Source organism: Melospiza melodia, chromosome 8 (genome assembly GCF_035770615.1).
Source record: "Melospiza melodia melodia isolate bMelMel2 chromosome 8, bMelMel2.pri, whole genome shotgun sequence".
NCBI classification, from domain to species: Eukaryota; Metazoa; Chordata; class Aves; order Passeriformes; family Passerellidae; genus Melospiza; species Melospiza melodia.
In genome coordinates, this window is record NC_086201.1 from 35,754,964 (window position 1) to 35,767,185 (window position 12,222).

The following is a 12,222-nucleotide window of genomic DNA, read 5'->3' on the forward strand; positions in this document are numbered from 1 at the left end:
GCATTTCCCCAGATCAGACTAACTACCCTTTGGCAGGAGGGGCTTCTGCAAGCCAGACCAAGATTAAGGTCCAAGTTTAAGGTCCAAGTTTAAGCCTTGGGCCAGGCTGCAGCTCCACACTCTGTGCCCACACAGCACCAAGCACAGCAAGGTCCCACACAAGGCACGAGGAGCACCATCCTAGCTGTCATGCCCTGAACAGGCTCACCAGAAACCACCACTGCCTTCCCAGTTTTGTGGGAGCCCAGGTTTGGATGCTGCCCTTTGTGCACTGCCCAGGTGCTGAAAGATGTTTAGACTCAGCCTAGAGAGGTACCAGCCTAGGACGGAGCATTAAAAGAGAGTGGAAAGTCTCCTGTGTAAAAGAGAATTTCAAATGAGGCAAAAACAACAAAAGAAAATGGAATTAACATGCATGGGGACTTTTTTTCTGTGATGCCCCAGCAGGACTTGGAATGGGAATTCAAACAGCCATGTTAAGGTCTACCCAGCCTTCCCAAATGTCCTGAAAATACATCCAAGCCACTGGAGACATAGAAGAACATATTCTACATTTGCATATGCACAAGCCAATATCCAACCCTCCTGGCTCTGCCATCCCTGCAGGGAAGACAGAGGTTGTAAAAGGCAAATTCTGTCTCTTAGAGGGTATTTATAGACTCACAAACACACAGATCATTTAGCCTAACCATGCACCCTGCCCAGCCACAAGGATGCCACTTAGCAACCTCCAGTTCTTGTTCCAGTCCCCTAAAAACTCAAAGCTTTCTGCAGCCACATGGTCCTTTACTAAAGAGTTGAATTTTGCCTGCAGCAGGAAACACATCCCATTGGATTATATCTAGTTTCTACTCTGGAAATCACAAGTAGATACGAAAGGGATGGACACCTGAGGAACAACCCCTTTGGCTTTGCTAGGAGAAAATCAGCCCCATTACAACTATATAACGTCAGCAAGATTCTTTCCTAAGGAAAATCCCTTCTGCAGACGGATAACTCGTGTTGACGCTCTTAGTGGCTTTGAGCTTGTTCAGGAAAAAACACCCCAAAGCTGTTTCCACTTTGTTCCAACGCCTGCAGCCACTTGTCCCAAGAGGGTACAAGAGGAATCTGGCCAAGGGCACCCACCAGGCTTCGTGTTCCTCTCCAGGCTCCTCCTCCTGCGCGCGTTGACGGTGAGCCGAACCTCGGTGCTGAAGTGCTGCTCCGGAGCGCTGGCCCCCGGCTCCTGCAGCACGTGGTGGAACACCAGGTCTGCATCCCCCATCCTCGACTCCTGGGAGACATCTTCGGCTGAGGTGGGGAAATCTGGGAAGGACTGAAGAGTTGAGGGTGCTGCTGAGCAGCTGCCCACGGAGATTCCACTGGTGTCGCCCCCACCCCATCAGCAGCGCTGCCTCCAGCTCGGGGGCCCCCAGAGTAAGAACAATGTGGAGCTGTGGCTGCCCCTGGATCCCTGGAAGCATCCAGGGCCGGGTTGGGAGGGCTTGGAGCAACCTGGGATAGTAGAAGGAGGTGGAATGAGATGATCTTTAACAGTCCCTCCAACCCAACTTGTTCTATGATTCTACGACTCCTGGTCCCTCCTGACCTCCGCTAAGAGCTCCTCTCTTCATTCTTCAATATATGCATGGACTGACCTTTTATAATGCCAGTTTTATTTAAATAAAATATAAAAGTTCCTAATAATCCCATTTAAAGGCTTTGCCTGGCTGCTGAACCCTGAGCAATACTTCCCATCACTGCCAGGGGGCACTGGTAATTTTTACAAGCACAGAGTTCCTTCAGCCGGGCTGCAACGCCCTCTGATCTTTTAAAACACTTATTCGAACAGCCACCACTTCAAATAATCTGTAATCCATAAATCCAGTTTGACAGAGGCCAGCCCTCACACTGAATTCTGCTGCAAAAATAGGGGGAAAAGACAAACAAAAAGAGGGATCTAATTATTCCCCCCAAATTCCAGTAATTTTGTGTGGAATTGTGCAGATTTGTTTAAGTTGTTACAGATCTCAGCACATCCTATTTCTACCCAAGAATAGTTTAATCAGAGCATTTTTAAAAAGAAGGAGCTCTTTAATGCTTTAAAAGCGCAGTTTCACCAGGAAAGGCAAACAAGAGCAGCCCAAAAATGTGGACCTGAAGCCTCCCAGGCTGGAAGACCTTTTGCCACACCCAGGGTGCCCCATCCATGTTCCTCCCCAGAGCAGGAAGGTGGAATTGGTCAGCCCCTGGGCTTGGTGGGATCACAGGGCACTTTCTGGATCTCGCTGAGTCTTGCTCCTGGCCAGAAGCTCTGGATACTAAGGCACATCCAGTCTCCTATTTAGAAGTATCCAGCATTCCTGCAGTGTTTATCCCCCTGGCTGGCCTTCACTCACGTTGGATCTGTGGGATTCACCTCAACCTCACAAAGATCCTGTGCCTCGTGGAGCTGCTGGCCAGGAGCTAACCCAGCCCCAAACTGGATGGGAACATGGGAGAAGAACCTGGTTTCATTTAACCCCTCGAGCACCGAATCTGGAGGAAACCAGGGTGTGTTCCATAGCCTGGGACAATACAAGAAAACCATTGTCTGCTGAGAGCAAGGAAATCTGCAGGGACAGGGCCAGAGAACCTCCTGCTGTGTCATCTTAGCACTCATCCTCACTTGGATCAGATGTCCTGCTCCTGACTTGGCCTGAGGCAAAGGACTTCAACTGGACGAAGAGATTGCAAGCAGCGATGGAGATCTGGCCCACTGCCTCCCAACACCAGCTGAAGGAGCTCTGAGGCTGAAGGAGCAGTGGTAGCAAGCAAGGAGGAGGAGGAAGAAAGGAAAGGAACCCCCCAGGAGTGTCCCAGTACCTGGAAAGCATCCGGGCTGCTGGCTGCTGGAGAGAGCTGCGCAGACTGGCGGCGAGACTGGGCAGAGTAATCCGAGTCCAGTTCGAAATCAAAGGGGTGCACAGACAGCAGCCGCTTTGTCTTGCACATCTTTAGCACACAAAGTGCAAGAAAGGCAAATTCAGTGTCAGACACTCAGTTGGCCTTGAGGGAAGGGGGAGGGAGGACCTTTCTCTCCTTAGTCAGCCTGAGTTTGCTCTGCTTTCTGCAGAGGGAATTTAGGCCTGACGCTGTCGTGCTTGAAGGGAGCCAGGTACAGCGTGTGCTCGTGCTAAAGGCAAGGAAAAGTGGGTTCCTGATTTCCACAGCCTCTGTAAGCAGTGAGAATCTCTCTCCTGGTTTGTGAAGGCACTCTGGGGAAGCTGAGCCAGGTTACAGCTCAGAGAGAGACCCAGGTGATGCTTTTGAGCCCTGAAGCATCTCCCCATCCTCAGAGGAAGGATGATGCAGGCAGATCTCTCTGAATATTTGAGGTCATTAGTAAAAAACCCCAAGAAGGTGGGTGTCATGAACATATTATATGAAAAATCCTTTCGTTAGGATCTTTTCTCCCGAGAAGCTGAGAGGCCTCAGAAACAAAATGTAAGCAATTATTATCTGCTGCTGTGGAATGCAACAGGTGGATCTGTGATTGCTCTCATGTGGTTGTTTTTAATTAATGGCCAATCACAGCCCAGCTGTCTCAGACTGTCTGGTCAGTCACAAGATTTTATTATCATTCCATTCCTTTCTATTCCTTGCTAGCCTTCTGATGAAATCCTTTCTTCTATTATTTTACTGTGGTTTTAATGTAATATATATAATAAAATAATAAATCAGCCTTCTGAAACATGGAGTCAGATCCTCGTCTCTTCCCTCATCCTGGGACCCCTGTGAACACCACCACAGGTGGGTTCTCATTATACAGGTGAGAGCTGGGACTTTTACATTAATTAGTGACCTCCATAGTGTTAAGAGTGGGCCTTTTTTCCAGAGCACAAGTATTTATGATGTTACTGACATGGCTGTTTTTACACTAAGTGGGAGAAGAGCTTATCTCAGAGGAGAAAGCCAGAGGGAAAGGTCCAGCTCTGAAAGTGGCACAGAAAGCCACCACCACCATCACCCAGGGCAGGCCAGGGACACAGAGTGAGGCAGCTCCAGCACCAAACTCACCCTGCTGTAAACACCAAACTCACCCTGCTGTAGCGCTCTGCTTCAGCCCCACGGAGGACGTTGTCTTCCTCATCGCTGTCATCCCCAGCGGGCTCACAGCTGCTGAGCAGCTGGCACTCTCCTGCAGGGGACACAGGCAGCAAGTGAGTCCCCACCCTGGGGGTCACACCAGTACCTGGAGGCGAGGCCATGCTTCTTACATGGGGTGAGAAAGCCCAGATTAGAAGTAACTCCCCGAATTTATTTTGTTTTTCTGCTGGCCTCTCCTTGCTTCCCCCGCCAGATGTGCACCATCACAGATGTGGAAGTGAAGGGGCACCCCAAGGTCCACCTGGGTGACTCCAGTGCCTGAAGGCTCAGGAGCTATTCCTGATTCCCACCAGCTCTTCTGTTTATCCATGACCCATTGCTTTGAGATAAGGAGTGCTTGCAAAATTCAAGTATGGCATGTAACTAAAAGTCCTCTTGTATCCAAATCTACCCAAATGTACCACAATGCAGGGGTTGAGCACTACAGCCCATCTCCACTGCAGTGGAGGAATGTTTTCCCTGGTTTGACCACTCCAAATCTCCTCAGAAGTGCCCACAGCTCTAAGTGTGAAGACATAAAGGTTTTGGAAACCTTGCTTGAACTGCAAGCCCCCTGCTTCAATCACCTTCAATCAACTTCAATCCCCTTTTTTTACTTACTGTTAATGTCTGGCAGGCTATAAACTCTGTCGTGAAGACCTAAACAAAGAGAAGAATGGTGGGAAAAATGAATAATCACATTTTCTTCCTGTTCCTGGAGCAGAGGGCAAGCCTCAGAGCCATGGCTAACTGGAATTCTCATTCTCTAGCCCTCACAAGAAACAATGGTTAAAAAGGCTCTTTAGAGAGAACAAAACAGGCGCTTGGAGATGGAGCTTGACTTTTAAAAGTCAAAGAGCTGCTCGCCACAGCTTCCCCAGGCTGATGCAACGTGCCTGGGAGCTGCAGGGGAAGGCACAGCCAACTGCAGATGGCCAGGGATACATCCCAGGAGGAGATCCTTGCTCGCTCGAGGGTCGAGCCAATTCACCGGTGTTAATGAAGTAATAAACAACAAAATCATTTCCCTTTGAAAAAGGCATCAGAATCTCAATTTAAAGCAGCCCAAGGCGCTGTTACCCTCATGCTTGGTTGGGTTTTTGTGTGCTCTGATGCATTTTCGGTCCAAACAATGCACGGATTGTCTCTCAGTCCATTAAATTTTTTTGCTGCTATTTCTGCCATGAGTTGCCTGGCTAAAAGAGTGATTTAAAAGAGTGATTGGAGCAGTTGAATCAGGTCATGCCAATGGTATGTGTGCAAACTTTTCTGTGGCTCCTCAAGATGGGAATAAACTCCACACTGGCTTCCAAAGGAAATAGGCCAAGGAGTAGGAGCTCTGTGAATAACAACTAGGAGCTGGTTAGTAATAATGCTATATTAATAGAATTGTATATTTATGCACACTTGGACCAAAATCAGAAATATAGAAGGTCCATGAAGTTCTGAAGAAAACAGTTATGGTGACAGGTAGCTCACCAATTTTGGCACGGTTTTGTCAGTGCCAGGGGATAATCAGTTTGGTTGTAAAAATCATCAGGTCTTGGGGGAAAAAACAAAATGAGGGCTGGCTTTATCCTGCAGGTTAAACTAGGGTTAATTCCACAAGCTCTGTGATGAGAAGAACAAAAAAAAGGAAAAAACAGAGCTGTAAATTTACGTACTTACAAACTGCAGGACGTGGGACTTTGAAAATTAAAGATGAGGCATTAGGGAATTTTTTTCATTGAAAGGGTGATCATGGAACAACAATCCTTGGAAGTGGTCAAAAATACTCCTTGAAAGTGTTCAAAAACACATGGATCTGGCAGCTGGGGATGTGGTTTAATGGTGGTCATGGTAGTACTGGGTTGGACTGGATGATCCAGAGGTGTTTTCCAGCTGTAATGATCTTACATTCTCTAGCCTGTGGTAAAAACTTAAGACTTAACAGTAGAAAAGCCATCAAGAACACCTGCTCTGAGTCTGAACGAACAACCCTGAACCTCTGCTTCCTCCCCAGGATATTCTGAGCATTCTTGGTCCCCCACAACACTCAGAGCAGCACCACCACTGCTGCACCTCCCCGAGGCGGTGCAGCACAGATTCCCCAGGAGCAGCAGAGGCCATTCCTCACCCAGAAAGGCAGAGCTGAGCCCCTGGCCTGGCTGCAGCCTGCCATAGAGGGACTGCAGCACTTTGGCACTTCCAAACCTCTTGAAGCGGGAGCGCACGTGTTCGTAGTACCACTCCAGGGAGCCAATCTTCACAATCCTGCCCAAAGAGAGGAGGCACCCCAGGTCAGCAGGCACTCACCCAAAAAACTCTGTCTTAACAAAAACACAGCAAGCTTTCATCTAAAAGGATGCTGAGTTTGGGCAAATGTTGTTGAGCCTCATCACCTTGTCCCTCAGAGCACAGCAGCGAGGAGTGGTGTTCCCATGGCTGGACTGGAATTCTTTAACATACTTGTTGGTGACATGGGCACTGGGATGGAGTGTTCCCTCAGTTCCTGACACACTGTCACATGCTGGAGGGCAGGAATGACACCCAGAGGGACCGTGGCAGCCTTGAGAGGTGGGGCTGTGAGAAACTCATGTGGCTCAACAAGGCCAAGTGCAAGGTCCTGCCCCTGGGTTGGAGCAATCCCAAGCGAATATACAGGCTGGGTGGAGAATGGATTGGGAACAGCTCTGGGGAGGAGGACTTGGGGGTGCTGCAGGGTGAGAATGTTGATAAGAGCCAGAAATGTGCACTGGCAGCCAGTGCTGGGCTGATCCCCGGTGTGGGCAGCAGGGGAGTGGGGATTCTGCCCCTCTGCCCCAGTCAGGTAAGACCCCACCTGCAGAGCTGCCTCCATCCCTGGGGTCCCCAAAAAAAGGACATGGAGCAGCTGGAATGAGACCAGAGGAGGCCACAAAGGTGCTCTGAGGACTGGAGCCCCTCTACTCTGCAGCCAGCCTGGGAGAGCTGGGGGTGCTCACCTGGAGAAGAGAAAGCTCTGGGGAGACCTTAGAGTGTGTCTAAAGGGGCTCCAAGAGAGCTGGACCGGGGCTTGGAGTGACGGGACCAAGGGGAATGGCTTCCCACGGCCAGAGGGCAGAGTTAGATGGGATATTGGGAAGGAATTCTTCCCTGTGAGGGTAGGGAGGCCTTGGCACAGGGTGCCCAGAGAAGCTGTGGCTGCCCCATCCTGGGAAGTGTTCCAGGCCAGGTTGGACAGGGCTCTAATGGAAGGGCAGAGGGATGGAACCAGATGGGCTTTAAGGAACGAGATGGGCTTGAAGGAACGAGATGGGCTTGAAGGAACGAGATGGGCTTGAAGGAACGAGATGGGCTTTAAGGAATGGGATGGGCTTTAAGGAATGGGATGGGCTTTAAGGAACGAGATGGGCTTTAAGGAATGGGATGGGCTTTAAGGAACGAGATGGGCTTTAAGGAATGGGATGGGCTTTGGGTTTCCACCCTGTGATTCCCCGAGGAGCAGCACCTGGAGAGGCGGCAGGGATCGCAGACCCAGCCCTGCTCCTTCTTGTGGTAGCGGCTGCAGTTCTTGCAGGTGTAGAAGCGGCAGTCCAGGCACTGCCTCTTGCTGTTCAGCAGGAACTTGAAGGGCTGCAGGCAGTGCACACAGTGAGTTTCATTCAGGTGGGACTGACTGGTCAGGAACTCCCTCTTGCTGCTCTCCTGGTCGATCTTGCATTTCAGCTCCCTGCAGGAAACGGCCCCCCCACAAAAAGCAGGAATTTGAGTTTGGTGCTGTCTCACTGCAAACCCTCACATGGCAAAGCCCATCACGCCACAATCATTTCAGGAACGATTTTCCAGGGAACGTTGCAAGTCTGCAGCTTGTGGAAACAGCTGTAGGGCAAATCTAATAAATGACATATCACGAGTTAAATAAGCGAACAACAAAGTGGGCTCCAGATTCAGGACGGGTAACTGGAGTTTAATATTAGATTTAATTTAATATTAGAATCACAGAACATTCTGAGTTGCTCAGGGCCCCCAAGGATCATTAAAAAAAAAAAAAAAGTGATTGTGCCAAAACCTGTCCTGTTTGTTTCACAGGGTGTTGATCATTAATGCCAGGAACCTCAGGAGAGCAGCTCTTCTCAAACCCTGTGGCTGTATCCCAACATGACACAACCTTCAAGCCTGGAGTCCTGCAGAGAATTAAAATCTTTCTGGAATTCTTAGTTAAAAAGAAAGGTGGGGGGGGGGGAGAAGGAAGAAAAGAATTCTGGGATTAAAAAGGATTAAAATTCAGCAGAGAACTTTATAAAGTTATGTGCAACAAGGCTCTGGCTGTTCAGAGGATGCAGCAGGGGAAGAGGCTTGTGACAATCCCGTGAAAGGGAAGCCCTTTCCAAGAGCACCTTCACCTGCAGTGCGTCCCTGCAGGCTTCCTTCACTCTCCAGACTGGCTGCCAGAGGAGATCCCCATGGGAAGCAGTGTCTGCACCAGGCTGAGGCCCCAGCAGCAGCTGGGGACAGCTGAGATGCCTGCCAGGCCGGTGGGGCACCCTGCACTGCCCAAAAGCTCTCTGTTTGCTGCCCGTGCCACGCACCGCCTCAGGCATGTTTGCCTTTGGGGCCACGGCTGAAAGGAAAATGTTTGACTTGTAGGGAAGGTCCTAGAAAGTTGTTTTCTCTCCAGACAGGATTAGGAAGCTTCGTTTCCCAGAGCAGAAGTCAGCTTGGGTTAAAGCCCCCAAGCAATCAGGTCTGGAGGCTGCTCCAGGATCACAGTGTGGAGCACGAGGCACTGGTGATGCTCCCAGGGCCCGACTGACGCCAGGGTGACCACAGCAGGAGCCTGGCTGGCCCTGGGAGCAGTGCTGGGACTGGCAGTGGGAAGGGCAGGCATCTCAAGCAAGCTAATCTCTGTTTAACCTAATCAGTTTGCACATTAGGGCTCAGCTTCTGATTTTTTTTTTTTTTTTTCCCAAGGAAGGATTTTTCTGGCCAGCTGGCAGCCAGCGCACCGTAAGAGACATTTTTTGGTGTCACTCCCTCTGCTTGTGGTCACACAGGAGTGACACCAACTTGCATTTGCATCTGGGAGGTGTAAAAACCAGCATAAAGACAGAAAACTGGGCACCTGGCTTGTATAATCCGCCCTTCACCATCCCAGCAGTGATTTGTTCAAACTGGTGCAAAAGTCCCAGCAGTGAATTTAAGTGACTTCTGAAAAGAAACCCTCAAACAGAAAACCCTTGGGTTGTACTCTGCACTCCTTTTCCACTCCCGTGCTAAGGCCGTAGCCAGCAGGATCCGACCTTTTTTTACTGGAACTGCTTTTTCTGGTTCCCAGAGACCGGTTGGATCCCTTCAGCTCTCCTCCCTCACCCACCAGACCTGCCAAAGGAAGGAAGAGTCTCAGCCAAACCAGTTTGAAACCCGCAGGAACCGCATGCCTCTGGTCTCCTCTTGCTGGCAGGAGCAGCAGCCAGCCCCTTCCCTGCTCTGCTCACGGCAGCATGAATAAATCTGTGCTCTTGGGATGACAGCTGCAGCAGGGCTGGACCTACAGAGCCCCAGGAGAGATGCAGAGAGCCACCCCCCAAAAATGGGGTTGTGGGCATGGAAAGAATCAGGGAGAGACCCCTCAAAATGGGCATTATTTAATTTTTTGGGCAAAGCACTGCCCTCGCATGCCTGTGCAGCTTGTGGCCAGCTGAAGCCTTTGTCCCTTGTTGGTGAATAACTTCTGCCAAAACCAAAATACAGAGAAGCAGCAAAAAGACCAAGCTGGGGAGGGGGTGGACAGGACATTTCTTCAAGGCTGGCAGGTTGGGACAAGCCCGGTGAATAGAAAAGTAAATGAATAGAAAAGTAAATGGGGCTGGTCAGAGCACAGAGTGAATGGCTGCAGGGTCTGACACAATGTCACATCATGTCCCAGCTTGTTGCAGGCAGAAAATTCTTGTGCAGCTCCATGTCCAGCACTCAGGAATGCGGCATACTTTCCCAGGCTGGTGGTCTGGTCTGTTGCAGAAATTATTCAGAAAGCACAGGAATTTCTGTAGTTCAGAATGCTTAATGCCATCCCTCTGCAGGGCACGATTAAAGAAGAAAATAAAACTAAGAAACCAGGGGAGATGATCCTTGGGAGGAGAGACAGCAGCTGGGAAGGAGCATCCCAAGACCTTCCCCCATCCTGCATCTCCCAGAGCATGGAACTCAATTTGGAAGCTTTCTGGGCAGCAGAGGGGACCCAGATAAGCCAGTCTGGCGCCAAGGTCGAGTAAAGAAGGAATTCACCTCGCCCAATTCTCTGCTGCAGGGCACAGCAATGTGGGTCTCCACCTCCTCCCTCCAGGCTGAGCTCAGATGCATCACAAGGGAGACATTCACCCTTTGCAGGGTGATAATTTTTTTAAATACCCCTGTCTGATCTCCTTCCTGCTCTTCAGAGCCACCAGCAGAGGAAGGCAGCAGATGATGATATTGAATTATCTCTGCCTCCCACGCAGGCTGTTTTTTTCTTAGGCAAAAAAAAAGTAATCAGGGGGATGAAAAATACACGGCTGAGAGTTTTGTGTAGCCACTGGTGTAAATCCCACGATTGGAAGGTTTTGGGGGATGCAGATACCCCAAACCGAGGATGGCTATCACTCCTCACCCTTCCTTTTGGATCTGATAGAGGAACTAATGAGCTCCTGCTCTCCAGGCATTATCGTGGTATCAGCACCAGCCCCGGCACACAAAATTCAGAGCTGGGAGGGTCTGAGAGCTCAGTGGGAGTGCAGCACAGCCCAAACCCAGTCTGAGAGCATGGACCATCCCTCTGGGATAGTGAGAACTTGGCCAGACCCTGAAGAGGGTCGCTGCAGCTTCTTGAAATATGTTAAGGCGTTATTAAGTTCAGCATCTGATGCAGTTCATGAACAAAACCTGAAACCCTGTGATTTCTCATGCTTAAAATTTAATGTGATCTGATAGAACATTTTTTAAACAACATTTTTGTCCAACACCCTGAAGTTCACAAAATTTGCTGCTCCAGTGACTTTTCTATCTTTTCCCAATTTGTGGACCCCTAAAACTTTTCCAGGACAGCACAGCCCCCAGCATTGCATATTTAAGGCTACTAAAATAGGTTTGCTAGTAGTAGTAGGTTTACTACTCCTCTCAGTTATTTTTCCAGGAGTCTTCAGGGATCTGAAGACTCCCACGACCCACTGAACAACTCCTGCCCTAAACACACGAGACCCAACAGATGAAGCCAAACCAAGGGAGCCGAATCCCATGCTCTGCTCCCGGGAGAAGCCTCCCCTGGGAGAGCCCCACCAGCCTCCAGCCTCACGGAGGCATTTCCTGGTGTTTGTCCCCATAAAGCGCGGCGGTGTCACCGATCCGCATCGCTGCCTGTGGCACGGCGCCAGCTCGCACCTTGGCTGCCCGAGTGCGTCACCTTGCCGCTGATAACGTAATCTATTCACCGTGCTCGGCCTCCACAGCCCGCTGGGCTCGTTTCATCCCTACACCCCGCGATGTCCCGGCTGGTTTGCCCCCAACTCAGGGGACGGGAGAGCAGATACTCACTCCAGCCGTTCCTCCTCTTTTTTCCGCAGATCAAAGTCCCGCTGAACGACTTCCCAAACATGCTTGGCTTCTTCATCGGTGAGCTTGGAGAGGTCCAGCTTCCTGCCCATCTCGCCCAAGCCGCTCCCGTTACTCGCTGCCCCCGAGCGCTCGCTGTCGGGATGCCGCCGCTGCTGCTGTCGGAGGGGCGAGGAGAGCCCGGCCCCACCTCCGCGGCTGCCCATATAAGCGGGCAGGGGCAGAGCTGCGGGCAGGCCAGCCGGCTCCTGCCAGCACCGCAGCCGCTCTGCCGGGCGAGCAGGGCTGGCACGGCGCCTATCGCGGCGGGCGCTCCGGCAGGGCCGCCCTGCCTTGCCCCGGGCTCCTGCCCGCAGCGGCACGCCTCGCCCGCCCGGCTGGGGCTGCGGGAGGTGTTTACTCTCCTCTCCGTGTGTGCCTGCCCGGTGCAGGGTGTGCGAGTGAAAGGGAGCCTCCCCGGGGAAGGCAGGCCAAGGGCTCGGGGAGGGAGCGCAGCATCCCCGGGAGGAGCCGTGCCTGCGCGCCCGGGAGGACCGGCTCCATCGGGATGCTCTGCTCCCATCTCCC

The 12,222-nt window shown here is 51.2% G+C and overlaps 1 protein-coding gene across 4 annotated transcripts in view; it reads right to left on the minus strand.

The window, feature by feature from the left end:
- Positions 1-11,845, minus strand: part of MLPH (melanophilin) — a 28,298-nt gene extending 16,453 nt beyond the window's left edge. The window contains exons 1-7 of one of the 4 annotated variants that reach the window (XM_063162689.1): positions 11,638-11,845; positions 7,580-7,801; positions 6,227-6,363; positions 4,732-4,770; positions 4,065-4,162; positions 2,848-2,976; positions 1,129-1,318 (exon numbers count right to left, since the gene is read on the minus strand). In XM_063162689.1, the coding sequence (XP_063018759.1) occupies positions 1,129-1,318; positions 2,848-2,976; positions 4,065-4,162; positions 4,732-4,770; positions 6,227-6,363; positions 7,580-7,801; positions 11,638-11,747 (925 nt within the window). In that variant the 5' untranslated portion in view covers positions 11,748-11,845. The remainder of the gene's footprint in view (positions 1-1,128; positions 1,319-2,847; positions 2,977-4,064; positions 4,163-4,731; positions 4,771-6,226; positions 6,364-7,579; positions 7,802-11,637) is intronic. The other 3 variants (XM_063162687.1, XM_063162691.1, XM_063162690.1) reach the window with 3 other exon arrangements.
- Between the last annotated feature and the right edge of the window lie 377 nt (positions 11,846-12,222).